Genomic DNA, 20,407 nt, shown 5'->3' with positions numbered 1-20,407 from the left:
AACCTGGAGGTAGTAAATAGACTGTGGTGAATTCACAGGTTGGAATGCTTTTTGGCCATCAATATTGATGTTTATGAAGTATTTGTAATGGTGTGGAAGGATGATTATTAAGTGATGGACAGGTAATTTAGATAAGTCAAGACACACTGGATAATGCTCTGGTATGAAATTCTCATTTAAACTTCCAGTGATTTTTCACATGTTTTTCTCTCACACTACAAGCCCCACAGGGGTGGGCAGGGGACCGTGCTTATTGCTACTACCCAGAGACCCAGCTCTGCTGCTTGCGATGCCCTGATAATCAGCTCTTTATTCATCACTTCCGTGTGTTGGCTTCCTCGTCACTTTCCCTCATTCATTAAAAGATTTGGTTCTACTCTGTAGTGTAACAGGAGCATATCTCTTTGTATAAGTTAGGTATCTGTTTAGCTGGGCTGAGCCACTGGGGTTGCATTTGTAGGGTAGTTGCATCGCCCATAATCGGTAGTGGGGCGAGTGTGTTGGTGGTGGGTGAAATGCAGCCTTACTTATCCTTGGTGGAGATAAAGAACCTGTGGTTAGTGCCACGCATGTGACTTCTTAGCAGTCTTCACAAGGATATAGACTACTCCTTTACTGGTGTAAGATTAATGGTTCATTTTATTGAGAAAGTATTTTAGAGCTAGTTCCCAGGAGTACAGGGTCCTTGCTTTACAGAAGCTTGCCGTTCAGTAGAGCTGAGAACTCTGCAAAGAAACATCGCAATATGTGCAGCGTAGACGCGCACGTGGAGTACGTAGTCAGCACAGCTAGTGGCAGGACTGTGTGATTACCTCTGTGAAGGACTGTGTGGGGGGGGGGCAGGGGGAGGGTGGTCACAGCAGACAGAGGAAGGAGGCTCTAGGCGGGGGAGCAGCCCTCACGAAGGCTCAGAGACTCGACAGGGCTAGTTTTGTCCAGGAAGTTAGGCAGCGTGGTATCTGGGAGTGACGAGCTGGGGAGGCTGAGGGTGGAGAGGAAGAAGCCACGCAGCGTCTGCTGGTTTCCTGGGTGTCGTCGTCGTGGTTGGAGACTCGAGCAGATGGAACTGCACGGTCTGGGTTTGAGTCCTCACTCATTAACGTGTGACGTTACTGAAGCCCTTAATTCTTAGTTTCCTTGTCTATAAAGTGAGGACGATGATAGCATCTACCGTGCAGGATTCTTGTGAGCATCCGGTGAAAGCGTTTCATTTAGTAAAGCGTTTAGAACAGTCGCCTGGGACATAGTAAACACTGATAAACGGTGGCCGCTGCCATGAAGGTCATCCTGACCCTGGTGGGCTTTGGGGAGCAGAAGCGCCTCAACGCCAGGTGGTCAGGCTCTTAGAACGGCCTCCCTGAGGGCGGTGGGAGGGTATATGCTGGGGGGGGGGTCAAGGAGGTGGGGAGCCGGTTGAGAAAGTCCAGAGCCAGTGAGGGCTTGATAAAGCAGTAGCCGCAGGAATAGGGGTAGGTAGCGTAGATATCGCATCAGAACCAAGCAGACGTGGACCGTTACTGACGTTTATGGATCTGTGAGGAAGACGAAAGATCTAGGACAGCACGTGAGAGAGTGGGTGAATGTCGGTTCCATCAGCAAAGAGAAGCGAACATGAACAGTGAGAGTTTTGGGTGGCAGAGCGGATTCGAGAGGGGTTGTGTAGAGAACTTGGGTCCAGGGAGTGATTCAGGCTGGGTTTGGTCGTCAGCAGTGGGGGCTTTGCAGCCCCGGGAGGCGGTGAGGTCCCAGCCGAACGCTGGAGAGGAGGAGGAGGAGCCCAAGACGGGGTTGGGAGGCGGCCTTGCCCCTGCCCAGCACTGCCCTGTGGGGCCCCTGTGATGTTAGTACTGTGTCGCCTGTCGCTGAGGAAGAAGTTACCACGATCTTCGCTGTTTAAAACAGCACAGACCGATTATTTCACGTTTGTGGGCGCGGCTTGGCGGGGTCCTGTGCTTCACGGTCTCTCACAAGACTCCAGTGAAGGTCTCAGCCCGGGTGCGGTCTTGTCGGAGGCTCAGCAGGAAGGATCTGCTTCCGAGAGCTCGCTGTGGTTGTCAGGAACCGGCTGGTTCCTTGCAGGCTGTTGGACTGATGCCCTCAGCTTCTTGCTGGCTGTTGGCTTCGGTTTCTTGCCACGTGGGCCTCTCCATATGACAGCGCGTTCCATGGAAGCTGGTAAGAGGGAGGTCACAGTCCTGAGTAGTCATCATGTAAGTGACACCCCATCACCTTGGCCGAATCTCAGTGGTTAAAACAGATCACAGGCTCCACCCACGTCCAAGGGGACTTAGGGAAGCGGAGGCGCTGGCTCAGAGGCCCAGTGCTACGGGTACCATTTTATTCCTGTCTTACAAAAGAAGAAACTGAAACAGTTAAGCATACAAGTAATGGGACCCGTTATATTTTAAGGACTGAAAAATGGCTCTACGCTTTGACAGTGTTGGGGAGTTCTTTGGGGACTTTTGTTTGGTGTCTTTTTAATGCAGTGGTGTAGGTCAAGGTCATATGCTTGTGGTTGAGTGAATGTGCAGGTAGGAAGAGAAGCTGAGTAGAGATTACTCTTTCAGAAGGTAATGTTAAAAGGAAGAGCACTTAACCGTTTTTGTAGTCACACTGAATTATTTCTCTCTATAATCAGAAATTTTTCTTTTCCAGTTCACTGAGTTTAACCAGTAATGCCATTCAGTTGCCAATATCAAGCAAAGCAAACATAAGCCACTTTTAATCTGCTTTTTAAGAAAAGTGGTAAAATCCTTTTCACAGTGCCTGACGGTAAGTCACAGTTCCTGCCTTCGTAACGGAGTTTTGATCTAATGCATTTAAAATAGCGATTTTGGAAACATTAATTTTAAAGCCTTATTTGCTTTTTTCTTCTTCCCTCATAATTCTGCTCTAAGCTTATGTGGAGAGAGCATAAAGAAAGATAACTACTAGTTTCTGGAAATTTATTTATCATCATCTTTCATCACTTACATTGATATTGGGGATTTTTACCTCCAATTGTTAAAAATAAAACGCTAGCTCTTGACATCTGTCCCTTTTACTTATAGATGAGGAAGCTTTATTTTATATATGGGGTTTTGACTTGCACAACTAGGTGATGGCAGGGTTGCTTTAAATATTCTGATTTCCAGACCTGGGCACTTCCTGCTGTTCCACAAAGTGATGGACTGTTAGGGCCAGAGTTTCTTACGTGAAGTGTTTCTAACTCAGCGTGGAGGTGAACTCAAGAGTAAGAGGCACCTGGTGGAAGGAATAGGGACTGACTCTGTCCCTCCTATTGCAAGTGGTGGCTCTTCTTATTTGCTGTTAGTAAGTTTAACCTTAAGACTTTTTCACTGTTACAAGGAAGAAGCAGGGGAAGAACTTTTGGAGTTAGGAAGATGTTGGACCAAATTTTTAATTTTAATTTTTCTTCTTAATGTAAGGTGGTCCATGAGAACAGTGTGACATATACACCAAACTGTTCTAACTACTGTCCTCTTTTCTTCCTCAGAACAGATTATTTTTCTTTATGATAGAAGTTACGCTTCTCATTAGCCTCATTACTGTTCATTTTTGTTTTTTAAGCAACAAGTTTACTGAATTGTCCAGTTAGCCGTTCTAGACATCAAAACCTATTCTGTTTTTTTGTTGCTTATGTAGTATAACTGTGCTCTGTCTTACGTGAGCATAATTGTCTTTGTACTTGCATTTGTAAATTGACCACTTTTCTTGTCTGTTTCTTTCAGTAATCGTTCTCAGAGTGCGGTATAAGCTCACAGAATCCAGAGAAATCATCATGAAGTTGTATGTATTTCTGGTGAACACTGGAACCACCCTGACATTTGACACTGAGCTTACAGTGCAAACGTGAGCTGGGTTTCGTTGATTCTCATCAGCTTTGCATGTTGTACATGTAAAAAGTTAAAGATTTGATTTTTGAGAATACTATCCCTTTATTAAATAAGAGTAGCAATATGGCAAGTCTTAACTTTTTCATCCTCAGCATATTACGTATACAGTTGTCGTCTTCCTCTAAAGTGCTAATGATAAATTTGTTAAGTTGTGCTTTGTTCTGTTTGCGTGACTATATTTTTCAGAGTAAACATACTGATTTCAAACCAAAGCAGTCGAATAGAAGTAAGTTTTCATAGTTGGTTGCTCTTCTGAGTTTCACAGGACGCTGCTGAGGGGGTTATTGCTAGCTACATAAACCAGCACGTACCAGTCCTGTGGTTTTTCGTCATTGTTTTTACTATTTTATGTGAATAAAGTCAATAGTGTTTGTTTTGTTTGTTAATGATAGAGTAAAATTTTGAATTAATCTTATTTTTTTAATGGAATTATGAAATTATTTTTTTGAAAGTTCTAGTATAAAATCTGATTTGACCTGTAAAGGAATGGTTTTTTGAAAGATTAGGAAAAGGAAGCAATTTTCATATGGTGTAGACTTCATGTGTTTCGTGTAATGGGATGTGGAGATTTTAACACACATCCTTTGTTCTGAGGATTTTAACAGACCTCTTGCTAATTTGAGCATGTTCCTTTGCTACGTTATATAAAGATGACAAAACTAAATGTTTCTGCTGCCTGCATTTCATAGACTCACTTTGAGGTGTGGCACACGGGTGACCGTTGACCTTCTGGTTATTTATGATTGGCTGGTTGATTATGGAATCCAGCTGCAGAAACAAGAAGCTTGTAGTTTTTGCTACTGTTTTTGGGGAAATTTTTAGAGTGAAGTTCATTTATCTGTCAGGTATTTTTACGTAGTGCCACTTGGATAATGAAGAGAGTTGTCATGGGGCAAATGTAAATAGCTGCTGTCTTGGCCCCCTTTAAAGTGTGGCAGACCTGAAGCACGCCGTCCACAGCAAGTACAAGATCGCTGTTCAGCACCAGGTGCTGGTGGTCAACGGGGGAGAGTGCATGGCCGCGGACCGGAGAGTGTGCACCTACAGCGCCGGGACGGTAGGTGTCCAGGGCCTTTCCTTCCGTGCACACGCACGCCAGCTTCACGGAGGGGCTCGGGGCTCGTGGCCGCGAGGAATGTGTATCTGGTTGGTGTATGGAGGGCAGTGTGCACGTTCAGTATTTGTAACATTTTACTTCTTTTTTTTTGCATTTTTACTTCTATAGGACACAAATCCAATTTTTCTTTTTAACAAGGAAATGATCTTATCTGAACGTCTACCTGCTATTCCTAAAACTACCTTTTCAACAGAAAATGACATGGAAATAAAAGTTGAAGAGTCCCTTATGATGCCTGCAGTTTTTCACACTGTTGCTTCAAGGACACAACTTGCAGTGGTAATTGTAATATTTATTTATACCAGTTTAAAATTAAAAATTGGCATTATTTAACATAATAATGTCTTGTTCACATGCTTGGTAATGTTTTTGTGGCCATTATTAGCTTACTAGGCATTGGCGAATGATCTAACAAATTGATTGCTTCTAAAAGCATTCAAATCTCGGACTTCCCTAGTGGCGCAGTGGTTAAGAATCCGCCTGCCAACGCCAGGGACACGGGTTCGAGCCCTGGTCCGGGAAGATCCCACATGCCACGGGGCAACTAAGCCCATGCGCCACAACTACTGAAGCCCATGTGCCTAGAGCCCACGCTCCACAACAAGAGAAGCCACCGCAGTGAGAAGCCCACGCACGCAACGAAGAGTAGCCCCTGCTCACCACAACGAGCGAAAGCCCGTGCGCAGCAACAAAGACACAATGCAGCCAAAAATTAATAAATAAAAAATAAATAAATTTATTAAAAAATTTTAAAAAAACATTCAAATCTAAATAGCAGAGTAGTCTAAATTATAGAAGAAGCATGCCAAAATCATGAAAAATAACAAACTTTGAAAAAATATTTTGTGATTACTTTGTCTGGTTTTTAAATTTCAGGCGTGTGCTTTGTTAGTCATCCTATGTTTGCAAACAGTTACAAGATCTTAGAGTAGAACAACTGTCTTAAATATGGTTTGTTTACTCTTTCCTAGATGATGGTGTGCAGATAATGACTTCAGGACATTACTTTGATCAGTGCACTACCTGTGTTTGAGTAGGCAGACATAGGCACAGAGAGCTTAAAGAACTCTTAAGATTGCGACTCTTTCTCTCATATCCATACTTAGGTCCTGGAGGGGCGCCCAGTTTCTTCCTAATACGTACCTCTTGTGTTGCTGCCTGCAGTCCCCATGCACTGCTTCCCAGTCATTTGGTTCATGTTTTGTTTTTGTTTTTGTTTTTTTGTGTTTGTTTTTGACTTGCTGGTACTTTACTGTAATACTGGCTATAAGCTATCAGTAGTGGGACACATTTTGCTTTCAGACATAAAAAAAAATGTTATCTTTTAGAATCAACTGAAAAAGAGTACTTACCTTTTATAAAAATAATGAAATAAACTATTAAGTAGTAATATTTGCGTTTTTAAAGAAATATCAGCAGGTTGTTTTAATGTAGTACATACATTTGTGAAACTATACCATTTTTCACACAGGATACAACGTAAAAAGAGAATAACCCCATCTTTCTGGAATATGCTTAATAAACATTAAAGAGTCTGGAAATGATTTTTAGAAAGCAAAATTATTTTTAAAAAGACAAACTCTGTAAACTGAATTTATGTAATAGAGTCCTTCAGATTTCTGATTATTGGTCTATAAATAAATTAATAAAACAAATAAAGATAGGTTACACAGTTGCATGCCACTTAAAAAGCAATAGTTTTGATTTAATTGAAAAATATAGATACTACATGCTAATAGAAAAGTGTAATATTAGATATAAAAATTATAGGCTAACCAAATAGGATGTATAATTGTTAAGTGATTAGAGTAAGAAATCAAAAGAACAAATAAAACTTGATAAAAAGATTTAAAAATCAAACAGATGAAATGAGAGAGAGGATTAGTGTAGCAGTAAACAGTCTTTGCAGTATCTAGTGATGCCAGGTGACAAGTTAAAGAATTGTAAAGGTTTCATCCAGGCATGGATTAAGTCAAGTAGGAAAGAGAAGGGGGTATAAATAGTAGCAGAGAAGAGCTAGGAATGGAGTTCCTTAAACTAGCAAAAATCTGGATAGGATATAATAGAAATAATAAAGTGAATACTAAACATAAAATAGATTAATACAGTCTAGTATTTGGTTATTAATTAGCCAACTTTTCTCTTATTAAAAGAAATTTTATGGTATGATCAAAACAAAACAACTATGCCATCACAAGAAATACTGCTAAAACAGGTTGCTAAAGTATGAGAAGAAAGTTATGCACGGAACTAGTAGATAGTGGTTGTTAAAAGCATTAAACAGAAAAAAGTGAAATTAATAATAAAAGATTTAATTTATGAAAAAGGCAAGCCACATCTGTATTTGCCTATCAACACAGGCTAAATATAACAATATTAATCCCAGGAGAACTTTTAATATAATGACGTACGTCAGTGTTCATAGCAAATGGTGGAAACAGCTCAAATGTCCAGTGGATGGATACACAAAATGCAGTATATTCGTACAGTGGGATATCATTCCGCCTTCAACAGGAAGGAAATTTGTGAAACGAGCTACAACATGGTGGAACCTTGAAGACAGTATACTAAGTGAAATAAGCCAGACACGAAAGGACAAATAGCGTATCATTCCAATTATATGAGGTCTCTAGAATAGTCAAATTCATAGAGACAGACTAGAGAGCAGATGTTACCAGGGGCTGAGGAGTGAGGGGAATGTTGAGTTAATTGTTTAATGGATGCAGAGTTCCAGTTTGGGATGATGAAAGAATCCTGGAGATATGGGTGGTGGTGATGGTTGCCCAGCAACGTGAATGAGTTCATGGTACTGAGCCATACACTTAAAGATGGGTTAAAACAGTAAAATTTACGTGTGTTTCACCACAAAAATTTGTTTAAGGGAGATTTTAATACATTTCTGTCATAATCAAAAAGATCTTGTGGACTAGATTGAATTCTCTGAATCCTAAAAATATAGAATATACTTTTTTTTTATAGATAAAAACCCAGAAGAGTATCAAAAGACTAATATATTAATAGCAAAAAGCAGATGTTATAGGGATGCAAGGATGGTTCAATATTTGGAAATGTATTAATATAATTAATTGCCTCAATCACTAATACTTTACAGGAGAAAACACAGCACGTCATATTAATGTTGTCTGGAAGAGGCATGTGTTAAAATACAGCAGTTGTTCCTAATAAATTAAATAGCCCTAGAAGGGAGCAAAATAAATGTAACACAGACTTGACCAAATATAAAAAGATAATCAGCTTTCAAGTAAGTGAAAAGCTAGAGTCACTTGCATAAATCAGAATAAACCTGTTCAGTATTCTTTTGGAACGTCTGAGAAATTTACTGAAATAAAAAAAGTAAGTAAGTGGTGAAGTTAATGGAAAAGAAGCGAAAAACATCCATTTTAGGTGATATGATTGCATATTTGGGAAATTTGAGAGAATTTAATAAAAACCCACTGGAAGGAATCGTAAGGTTGATTGGGTGTTTGATAAATATATAAACATCATTCCTATTTCTCTGTATTGGCCCTACTTTAGAATAGAAATGGGAAACATATTGCATTCTCAATAGCAACAACAACAAAAGTCTATAAAGTTCCAGAACATAAAAAATTATTATTTTTTTAATCTTTTAAAAAATTTTTATTTTATAATGGAACATAGTTTATTAACAATAAAACATAATCAAATGAAAAGATATATTCTTAATGTTCATGATCATATTCTGATTACTATCTGTTCACTAGCTTAATTAGTTACAGTTAATTGCTATGATGAAGCATTTTTGCTTTGGGGGGGTTAGGGGAATTTGGTTGTTTTGTTTATTTGTTTTATTTGTTTTACATAAAATGGATGTTAAGTTTGCTTGGAAGGATCAGTGTCCAGGAGTAGCTAAGAAAGTGATGAGAAAGAAGAATGGGAAGTGGAGGGAAGAATGTACCTCTCAGATTGTAACATTCACCCAAAGCTACTCTAACCAAGACAGAGACCCACAGTCAAACTGTCCATCATGTCAGCAATTAGAGGCTCTGTCTTTTTTTTTTTTTGCTGCGCCACTGGGTTTGTGGGATCTTAGTTCCCCCACCAGGGATCAAACCTGGGCCCCCAGCAGTGGGAGTGTGGAGTCCTAACCACTGGACGCCAGGGAAGTCCTGAGCCTCTGTCTTTTAACCATCCAGAGTGTGGTCTCCCGAGTCACATTTCCCAGTTACTTGTGTGACCTTGGACTGTTGTCTTTACTGCTAGTAAATTTAATAATAGAGTGTTGTTTATTGATAAACATATTTGAAAAATGGACATATCACAATTATACATTCATAATTTTTAGTGCAGTTTCACAAAGTGAACATAAATTTTAAAATACGGTGTCACCCCAAAAGCCCTGCGTCATGCTTTCTCCCTTTCAGGACCCGTTATTTCTCTTCCATGAAGTTAACCAATATCCTGACTCCTAAAACGGTTTGTTTTCTTTTGTGTCTGGCCTCTTGGACTCACCATTACGTTCCTGAGACTCGTTCATGTATTAGTGGTTTGTATTCATTGCCATGTAGTATTCCACCATAGAAAGTTCACAGTTTTACTTTTGATGGTTATTGCTGTGTTGCCCTGCGTGGACCTCTAGCCGCGTGTACTCCCAGGAGCAATGAGTTCCTCCTCATTATCACGGCAACAAGCAGGAACCAGAAGCTGAAACTTTCCTGTAACAGTGCTTCCTTTGAAATGAGTTCAGAGCACATCCATGCGTGTATGTAAGTACACGTATGCAGACGTGCACACAAACGTTACCTGCTTTTACCGATTACTTCTTCTTTTCCAACATAGGAAATGTATGAAGTTGCCAAGAAGCTTTGCTCTTTCTGTGAAGGTCTGGTCCACGACGAACATCTTCAGCACCAGGGCTGGGCTGCAATCATGGCCAATCTGGAGGATTGTTCAAATTCCTACCAAAAGCTGCTTTTCAAGTTTGAAAGTATTTATTCGAATTATCTGCAATCCGTAGAGGACATCAAGTTAAAACTTACTCAGTATGTTTGCCATTAAAATGGATAATAAGATGTTTGTTTAAAATACCTTTGCAGTTTATCAGTAGTTTGAGTAACAGTAATTTCGTTTCTAGTAGGCCATATATTTATTATAATTGAGGTTCATGTTTTTGAGACTTTTATGATGACTTTTATGGACTGTAAAATTTTTTAAATTATGGACAGTTTTATCCTCCATATGTTTTATGGATCTGCCATGTTTCTTTTTCTTGTGTTTTCTTTATGTAAAAGACTCAAAATACTTTTGAAATCATTTAGAAACCCAGGAACCTTTGTCTCTTGCCTTGCTACCAATTTTACAATAAAGTAAAGCAAAATGCAGAAATAACAATCTAATGGGAGTGGAAAAGTTTTCAAACATTAGGCAGTCAAGGAAAATTTTATTTTTCTTTTTAAATATTGCCATATGATGAAAGCTTGCTGAGATGGAAAAAAGCCTTTGTGTTCTGGTTCTCATTTAGATGTTTTTCTGGTTCTTTGCATATAAGCCCATCTGATACCCATTGGTTCTTTTTTAAAAGGGCTATAATGAATGTAAAAAAATACGGCAATAATTCCACACAAATGTAGCCCTTTGTTGTGTGTGTGTTTGTGCTTTCAGTGTTTTGTATTCATTTTTTTGGTTCTTCTTAAATTTTTTATTTAACTAGAGTTGGAGGGAAGTATCATTTTCTTTTTCTTCTTTCAAGTGAACTTTATTAATTCAAGTTTCTCTATTTTGTGGTATGAATATTTAGAACATTTTGGCCTTAAGTGGACAATAGGATGCATCTTGGGAAGGAAGGAATGATTAATGAAGACTGGAAAGAGCATTTAAAATTTTTTATAACCTGAAATTTCAAGTAACTGTTTTTTGGGGGGTGGGTAGTTCTCTCAGATGTTAATTTAATGTAGGAGCCTGAATCATTTTACATATGTTTTTACAGAAGTCACATCATCAAGATTTCATCTTTTCCCCATGTTTGTTTTGACAGCATACATCTGTCTACCTGTTTATTTTCAGGGAGTGATGAATGCAAGAGTTAACCTTAATCTCTAATAAGAGTGTTAATTTTATGCTTTGCTTTCAATATATCAAAAATGTTTTGTCTTTAAGCTAATCGAACATTAAACTTTCTATGGTAAATCTTTTTTATAAGTTCCAATTTTTTATACCTTAAGGTTTGTTAAAAACCAAGTGTCCACATGTCTAGTGTAAACTTGCTATCTTTACTTTAGAGGGTGTTTCAGTGTGTGAACGATATCCTCCTTCTCTCTGTCTTCTTTTAAAGAACACCTCATGGACTACTTAGATGCATGTAGTGTTAACAGGGAGGTGGTGAGATTTCTGTGTGTGATGATAACATATTATTTCTTTCAAAATGCTAACCTCTGACTAGAGCAGTCCCATTATTTTACTGACAGGTCTTTTGTACTTTAAGTTTAGGAAATGCGGTTTCAGTCATGGCCAAGATTCCACTGTTGGAGTGCCTAACCAGACATAGTTACAGGGAATGTTTGGGAAGACTGGATTCCTTGCCTGAACGTGAAGGCTCAGAAAAGGCCGAGATGAAAACCTCCACTGAACTGGTGCTCTCTCCCGATATGCCTGCAACAATGAACAAACCCTCCTTAACCTCATTTCACAAGTCCGTGGAACATGTAGCCCCAGACACCACAGATGCTGAAAGTGGAAAAGAAATGAGGGAACCTTGTCCAAGTCCTGCCCAGCAGGACGAAGCTGCAGTAGACGCTAAAGACGGTGACCTGCCCGTTTTTAATGTTTCTTTGTTAGACTGGATCAACGTGCAGGATAGGCCTAATGACGTGGAATCCCTGGTCAGGAGGTGCTTTGACTCCATGAGCAGGGTAAGAGTCTTCTGATTTTTCTTGTCATTTAGCCACTTGAGACTATGTTACCTGTACTAAATATTTTCTGTACAGTAATGGGAGAAGGGGCGGGGGGTGGTACCATGTTATAGCAGAAATAATGAGCCTTGGAATAAAACTTTATAACCATATCTAAGACTTTGGACAAATCAGATCATTTAATGCATAACCTTATTTATGAACTGATAGTAAATTTGGGAAGATTATTAGAAGTAATATGGGTAAAATCTGTGTGCAGTGCCAAGCCTTGAGGTGTCCACTCCAATGGGGATGGTCTTGGTGGTGGTGGTACTTTGAATTTTTTTCCCCTGATCCTGTAACATTACTTGGACTTTTTAATATCTCCTATCCTCTAATTTGTCCCTACAGTTAGGCTCTTTGATCTGCTAGGTAAAACTTGAACAGTCTTGCTGGTTTTCATTATTGCGCCTTGAGTACTGAGCATTCTCTACAAGTAAATCTACAAGTAAATCGGTAAAATGATAATATTTGGCCATCGCTGTTTCTTAAATTAACTTAATAATTCATATGTTCACATTTACAGATGCTGTAGAACTTTCAAGCTTTTGGGGGAAAAATATTAATGATATAATTTCGTTTTTATCTATAACAGTTTTTTACACTGAGAATGATTGACGTTCGATGAAATACACAAGTCTCGAGTGGTTAGTTCACGGAGTAACCAACATCCACAGGCAGATACATTGAACCTTTCCACCTCCCGGAGAACCCCCATGGGCCTCTTTTGCATCACTCCCCACCCCCCCACCCAGGGAACTTGTCTCTGAGGTTTAGAAGAAGTAATTTTAGATACTGTATCTGCCTGAGATATTTTAAAATTCAAAACCTAGACATTGTGTTTTTAGTTTTAGTTTGTAACTATAGTGACTTGTGTTTTGGATTAAGTTCTCCCCCAAGTACACTTATAAAAACTTTTAAACCTGGGGAATAAATCTGGAATAAACCTCTTCAGATCTGATCAGTAAGTGGATAGAAAATCTTTGAGGCCTGAGAGGAAGTTGCTGAGGCACATGCGTCAGTGATGCAGACCATATGAAACAATATTTTGAAGGCTGCTGTTGTCTAAAGATGATGGGCAGAATACTAAACTTTTCTCAAAGGTAAACTTTTGACTCAGTTGGAAAAGAGACTTATTAATCTTTGGTTGGTTATTGGGGGAAAGGCAGCACACTGTCTGGGATGCCTGGAAAATAGCAACATTTTTTCTTGTTTAAGTTATTGGACAGTAAAAATGGAATGCATTCTAAAGTTTATTCTTAATTCTTTCAGTACACCCATTTCCTTGATGACATCCTTCAGGCATTTCTTTCATTTTGGCCATTTATTATTTGTTGTCAAAGAACGCTTCAATTAAGACATTTGCCAGGGCAGGGAAGCATGGAATATATTGTGCAAAGATTACTGCCAAAAATGAATGAAAACTAGTGTTCCTATTCAAACTGTTGACATTTTAGTAGCCTAAAAATTCCATCTGTGATTGTGGAAAATCAACCACATGATTGTGATAGGGTGATTGAAGCGTCATTTTTTATAATTGCACATGAATCAGAGAACAGGGCTCTAGGCCACGAGAACCACTTTTTTCAAGGGCTTGCAGTTGGCTTTGTGTTTGCATGTTTAAATGAAATCTAGCGAAGCCATAAGTTTTATTCACTTTATATGACAAGAGAGAAGAAACAATGATCCTTTTCTGGCTTAATAACGAAAATTCACAATAATTTATACCTGCAGAATTCAGAGAATCTTAAAATATTCTTCCATGCTTGTCTGTGTAGGTGTTGTACTCTGAGTGAATTATGAGATACAGAAACATTAGAACCTGGAGCCATGGTTTGGAGTTTGTTTTTTCTTCCTTAAATCACTGCTGTGTTTTATGTATAGCTGTAGTTTGGCCCAAGTTGAAATTTTGAATTATTTTAGTCATCTTTTTTAGCCTTTTATCACCCTCATAATTTATAACTAGTCAATACTTTGGATTGGAAATGTGTGCACATTGGACTCACCATGGAAATGAGGAAATGTTCACATATGCACAAGTTTTAGTTAATATTGTGTGAAGCAGGTGCTGCCCGTGTTAAATAATGGCTGTGTTAACTTTTTTGTGATGTTAGAAATGCAGCTTCTTACTGACTACACTGAATTCTTGATAACAGTAGAATAGTTCATTTTTAACTGCTTTCGTATGTTGTCTGTGAGCCTAACACTGTACGTAAAATGAGTAATTTACAGTCCCTTTGATTGTGGTGATCAGGGGAGACGTGAAGGAGGTGGCGTTTGACTAGGTCCCTCGCAGGGAGGCTGAGGTGGGCTTCAGCAGCTGGCAGGACAATCCGTGTGAACAAAGATGAAGCTAGAGAAACACAGCATTTGTCTGCAGTTCAGCGTTCTGTGCTTTTGGGACGTGTCTGTGGGCCGAGGGAGCCATTTCGGGATTTCAGCAGAGGACAGCTTAGCAATCGTGGCTGATGTCCACGTGGAGGCGTGAGCGGGCAGGCAGAAACCCAGGCTGAACATTTGTGAGAAGGATGAAGGGTTGAACAGGCGTTGGGAGTTACCTCCTTCGAAATCCTGTAAGGACCAGTAAGGATGGGCCACAGCCCAGAGTCCTCCGGGATCTCGCCTGTTTATGGAGGAGACGGAAGAGGAGCCAGACCCAGCGGAGGGGACGCCCGGAGCTGCGAGGGGGTGGTCTCCCTCCCGTGGGTAGGTGGGCTACGCTGTGAGCCCCGCAGGAAGCCAGTGCACCGGAGACGCCAGCGTGCAGTGTTCTTCCGAGGGAAGGTGGAGCAGGGTGGAGAGAATTTTGGGGGTTCCTTGAATTACCTAAATTCCAGAAATCTTGGAGAATTAAAGCCCGGGAACAGGAGAGATTGCAGAGTAAGAGAGTGTAGTTGATCAAGCAGCTTCCTTGAGGAGCTACAGACTGAAAATAAAGGTCTCTCCAGGAGGGAGAGAGGTTTGAAGGTGTTGCTGTGTTTTAGGAGGAAGTTGATTGATCAGACAGGTAATGACCGAAGAATGTGTTTTCGTTATTAATTCTGCTCCACTTCATAAGACCTTGAAAATAACATTTTTGGTGGAATATTGAGAATTGAATGAATTGTGGCTTGAATTGAAAGGTGTAATGGGGCTTCCCTGGTGGCGCAGTGGTTAAGAATCCGCCTGCCAGTGCAGGGGACACAAGTTCGAGCCCTGGTCCAGGAAGATCCCACGTGCCGCGGAGCAACTAAACCTGTGCGCCACAATTACTGAGCCTGTGCTCTAGAGCCCACGAGCCACAACTACTGAGCCCACGTGCCACAAGTACTGAAGCCCACATGCCTAGAGCCCGTGCTCCACAACAAGAGAAGCCACCTCAATGAGAAGCCCACGCACCGCAGCAAAGAGTAGCCCCCGCTCGCTGCAACTAGAGAAAGCCCGCGCGCAGCAACAAAGACCCAACACAGCCAAAAATAAATAAATTAATTAATTTTAAAAAAGTGTAATGCCTAGAACTAGATTCCTACTTATGTATCCCAATATAATCAGTAATAATTGTGTTTTATTAACACCATAATTACCCTGTTCTTGACCTTCTTGTGGAAATATAACCTTGATTTCTCGTGCTTTTGCTTTTCTATATTTTTCACTATTACTGTTTTTCATTAAAGCTGTGTATCAAAATAGTGTGAAATACATTTTAAGCTATTGGCTGAAAATTTCATTCGCACGTGTTTCCTTGTCATTCAGCTTGATCCACGGATCATCCGACCCTTTATAGCAGAATGCCGTCAGACTATTGCCAATCTCGATAATCAGAACATGAAGGCCATCAAGGGGCTGGAGGACCGGCTGTACGCCCTGGACCAGATGATCGCCAGCTGCGGCCGACTCGTCAACGAGCAGAAAGAACTCGCTCAGGTGCTTATCGCAGACTTCTCTCAGGAAAAGGAATTTGCGGTTTTCTAGACACATCTTTTACGTGCACTGTCAGTTTGCTGTGCGCCGTGTTTTCACCTCACCCATGAATACTGTTAACGCGGTATTACTGGTTCCACGTAGTAAAGAAGGAGGCCAGTTCTTCACGTTCAGGTTTGAGAACACCACGTGAGCTGAGGCTGCGGAGGGTGACAGCCGGGAGGTGGCCCGGAGACGCTGTGAGTGGCAGGGGAGACCTGCGCACGCTGACAGCCCCGTGCTCGACCCCCGAGCAACCTCTGCTCCCTCCTCGGGGAAAACGGGGAACCTCAGAAAATGTAGGTCTAGTTTAATGCAGTGTTCTAGGAGCCCTGCTGCCAGGTTAGGTCGATGACCAGAAGAAGGTGGTGGAATCGTGGGGAGTTTTCCCCTGGTGACTGGCTGTGACTCTGGACTGCTTTGTGTGCCCCCTTCCCTGGCGAGAGCCCTCTGTGAAGCAGCCTGGAGCCAGAAGAGGTCGCTCTTCTAACCTCGACGCTCACACACGCTTTTCGGGTTCCACTTGCCCTGCCACCGTTTTTCCTCTAAATGTGTTCTTTCATTAGAACATCAGAGTGGTCGTTTCAATGTGTACACATGCTTTATTTCACCTGCGCGGCTGAGGACGTGCGGTATCGGGTAGGTAGGTAAAGTGTGTAGATGGAGCCTTGCTGTGTTCTTTTTAAACATGTTTAAAATATGTATAGCGTTTTTATATAGTTCACTAACTGAGTTCATCTTGTAATTACCAGATTCTCTTTTTCTGGCTCTTGATTTTGGATCCGGCCCCCTTTCTGTGAACTGAGTTTCTTTATCTTGTGTTTGCACCGAGTGGCGCCCTCCCAGTGCAGTGCTGAGATGGATGTGATACTGGGTGTCCTTGGTTAATTCCTGATCTGTAGAAAATGATCAACATTTCACCATTAAAGTGTTTGTAGTAGGTTTTTTTCCTCCTTGTTTTAATAGAAACCCTTTATCAGATTAAGAAAGGTATGTTCTACTTCTAATCTTGGACCATCCTTGGATTCTTGGAATAAGCTCAACGTGGGCATAGTATATTGTCTTTTTAATGTATTAGCTGTATTCCTTTTAAGGAGTACATACATCCTTGATGTATTAAAGTCTATCATACGTTAAAATATCCTTTAGTATTTCCTTCCAGGGGCAAATTCAGGTTTTGCCATTTGAAAATCCTTTGTTTCTGAAGGATATTTTTTCTTAATAGAGAATTCTAGACTGTTACTGATTTACTTGTAGCTCTTTGCCTTTGGTTTGGGTTTTAGCAGTTTGACTGTGAGATGGTGAGGTGTGACTTTCTTTGTATTTCTCCTGCATTGGGCTTGTACTTCATGAATTGTGGATTGATGCCATATTTTTCTTGGATTCAGTAAAAAGCAATTGAAAACCTATTAAGATTTTATTAAAGGAGAATAAAGCAGTAAGTTACTTTTTAAAAATAGATTAAATTACAGAAAAAGCATAGCCACAGTTAAGCACGCAGCATATTGGAAGAAAAATAAGATATAAAATAATTACTAAAATTATCTTATTTTCAGATATTGAATCATCTCGACTTTTTTTTTAACACACATCATTTAAACTTAAATATTTTCATGATATTTAGAAAAAAACATGAAACAGAAAAGAGAGAGAGAACTACCAGAAAGTAAGAAGACACACTTGCTGTCCTTTGTTGGCTGTGTGGTTGAGCCCTACAAGGATAATTATCTAGAGTAGCAAGTGTGACAGCGAGATGGGTGTGCAGATCCTAAAACTTCTATAACATGGTAACTAGTCAGTAGAGTAGGGAAGAAACCTGTAAATACAGTGAAATTCTCAGCAAGATGTCTCATCAAGATGTCTTTGGACTTTTTTTTTTTTAAGTGTTTGCTCTTGGCTTTGGCACATCTGTCTGAATTAATCTATAGCCTAAAAACAATTCTTGCCTAACAAAAAGATGCAAGGTTCACCTGTGAAAATAAATAAGGATAGCTAAGAAAAAAGTGTGGTAATTACTTTTCCTATGAAACAATAAAATACACTGTAGAAGTCATTGTTCTAAAGATAATGATCACAGATCAGTGGAACAAAGTATATAATAGCCCAGAAACACCGGAGGAAGGAATGACTTTTCAGTGAGTAGTGCAAAGTCGATTGATTGATTTTTATTGGGGGAAGTGTATAATATGCTTTTGAATATCATTGATTAGATTAAATCTGTTGTTAGTTTTCACGGGGCTTAAAGTCAGTGCCCCTGTTTTTATTTACCCGTGCTCTGACTGAACTGTGGTGTAGCAGTTTACAGTCATAGGTTCTAGTTCTGATTTGCCTGCTGTGTCCTTGGATGTGTTGCTTTAGCTTCCTGGGTCTCATTTTTTTTTTCTAGCGCGAAAATGGAACAGAATTAGATGAGCATAAATTTCTTAAGAACTCTGAATCTTTTGCTATGGACATACCTACTACACTCAGAAAAGTAGGAGATTTTAAAATCTTATTTGAAAGTAGAACAGTTCATGTCTAATGTAAAGCTTTTCCTCTTAAGTGAATGCTCATGGTTTTCATGAAAGTTAATATCCTTTAAAATATTTTCTCCCAAAGGGATTTTTAGCTAATCAGATGAGAGCTGAAAACTTGAAGGATGCGTCTGTGTTACCTGATTTGTGCCTGAGTCATGCAAATCAGTTGATGATTATGTTGCAAAATCATAGAAAACTGTTGGATATTAAACAGAAGTGCACCACTGCCAAACAAGAACTAGCAAATAACCTTCATGTCAGACTGAAGTAAGTGATTCTAGGGTATCTAATTCGGGATGTTGAGAGTTGATTTTTTTTTATTTCTCCCGAGTGACGGCATAATCTTATCACCATGTTGACATACTTCACTGGTTGATTAACATGGGCTTGGATGATTTTTACAGAGTTTGTGTGTCTTGATTTCTTTCTGTAGGTGGTGTTGCTTTGTGATGCTTCATGCTGATCAGGATGGAGAGAAGTTGCAGGCTTTGCTCCGCCTCGTTATAGAGCTCTTAGAGAGAGTCAAGATCGTTGAAGCTCTGAGTACAGTTCCTCAGATGTACTGCTTAGCTGCTGTTGAGGTTGTCAGGAGAAAAATGTTCATAAAACACTACAGGGAGGTATGCAGGTTGGATTGTACTTTGATTGTGCCTGAGCCTCAGTGACTTGGTATGTGACACTAACAGAGGCTCTCCTTTTCTTAGTGGGCTGGTGCTTTAGTCAAAGACGGAAAGCGATTATATGAGGCTGAAAAGTCAAAAAGGGAATCCTTTGGGAAATTATTTAGTAAGTGTTCTTTATTAATAACTTATACTTTTTAAGAAAAAAATGCTGTTTTTATTTCATAGATATGAATAGTATTATATAGCCTGAGTTGTAAAATAACCATATTGTTAATTTCTTTACACAGGGAAGTCCTTTTTAAGAAATCGTCTGTTTAGGGGATTGGACTCCTGGCCCCCATCCTTTTGTGTATGTAATTTATTTTCTAATATGACTAAATCCTGTGTGTGTTCAGACCTTTATTTCAGAAGTAGAGATATTTATCAGAAACAGAAATTTTTTATCAAAATGTTTTTGGCTTTAAGATGAATTCATAGTTTTTGTTCAGGAGTCTTCACTGCATGGGACGATGAAGTCCTATTGCACTGTCAAGATGGGTGGGAACAGATTCTCCCCCTCACTTTATCTGTCTCTTCCCCTCCTGTCCCTGCCGCCCTTTCCCTCCCCTCCCCTCCCTTCCCCTTCCCTTCCCTTCCCTTCATTCATGTTGCACAAATCAGAATAGGGTGACCCATCAGGTCACCTTCATTGAAACCATGAAAAATAAGGTTGCTGCATTTCTAAACCAGAGTGGTCTGGGGACCACTTATTTTATTACATGAAGAAAATGATTCCGTGATCAAAGAAGTTTTGGAAATGCTGTAGGTTTGTTGTTTTCTCCTCAGACACACTGCTTAACTGTTAAACATGTGTTTGTACTGCAGGAATCCTTAGGGCTTTAAATGTATGTGTTTTTGTGTATCTATGAATGAGCGTCATAATAGGCAGGATTTCCCACACTCCTTTATCTAGGAACCCTGCTTAATGAAGGGTGTCTTGACATCTCTAAATCTGCATAAGTGATGACTGAGACCATTGGAGTTATCCTACAAGGTGCATTTCTTGGCAATATTTATAAAGAAATGGTAGATAATTTTTTTATGAATCTGAAATTGACTAAGACTTTGTATTTTGGAAAATGTAATGAAAAGGTGAAGAAAAGGGCAAGGAGAAAGTTTTGCGTAAGAAAAAACGATCTTTACTGCATTAAAACAACACAGCACACTAGTAGGTGACAGGAATAGATACAGAGGGCTGGGGCTGTCCTCACGACTGTGCTGTCGGTCAGGTAGAAACTTGGGAATAGCCTGTGTAATAGCGAGACAGTTGGGTTCCTTTAATGCTGGCGGGAATACCAGAATTCCCGTGAAAAGATGCTGAGAACAGAGAAGTGGGGAGTGAGCACGG

At 40.0% G+C, this 20,407-nt stretch overlaps 1 protein-coding gene across 6 annotated transcripts in view; it reads left to right on the top strand.

The window, feature by feature from the left end:
- Window positions 1–20,407, top strand: part of RB1CC1 (RB1 inducible coiled-coil 1) — a 60,487-nt gene that overhangs the window by 15,154 nt on the left and 24,926 nt on the right. For all 6 annotated transcript variants that reach the window (XR_014255426.1, XR_014255427.1, XM_082432980.1 and 3 more), the window contains 10 exons: window positions 3,732–3,852; window positions 4,827–4,953; window positions 5,122–5,292; window positions 9,835–10,037; window positions 11,477–11,903; window positions 15,675–15,845; window positions 18,480–18,664; window positions 18,831–19,017; window positions 19,102–19,183; window positions 19,308–19,369. Coding sequence is in view for 4 of the 6 variants with exons in the window: in XM_082432980.1 (XP_082289106.1) it covers window positions 3,782–3,852; window positions 4,827–4,953; window positions 5,122–5,292; window positions 9,835–10,037; window positions 11,477–11,903; window positions 15,675–15,845; window positions 18,480–18,664; window positions 18,831–19,017; window positions 19,102–19,183; window positions 19,308–19,369 (1,686 nt within the window). In the remaining 2 variants the exon portion in view is untranslated. Of the gene's footprint in view, window positions 1–3,731; window positions 3,853–4,826; window positions 4,954–5,121; window positions 5,293–9,834; window positions 10,038–11,476; window positions 11,904–15,674; window positions 15,846–18,479; window positions 18,665–18,830; window positions 19,018–19,101; window positions 19,184–19,307; window positions 19,370–20,407 lie in introns of those variants that run through there.

Source organism: Balaenoptera physalus, assembly GCF_965194825.1.
Source record: "Balaenoptera physalus genome assembly, chromosome: 17".
NCBI lineage: Eukaryota > Metazoa > Chordata > Mammalia > Artiodactyla > Balaenopteridae > Balaenoptera > Balaenoptera physalus.
The sequence above is the reverse complement of the archived record's forward strand: the minus strand, read 5'-3'. Positions and strand labels throughout refer to the sequence as shown.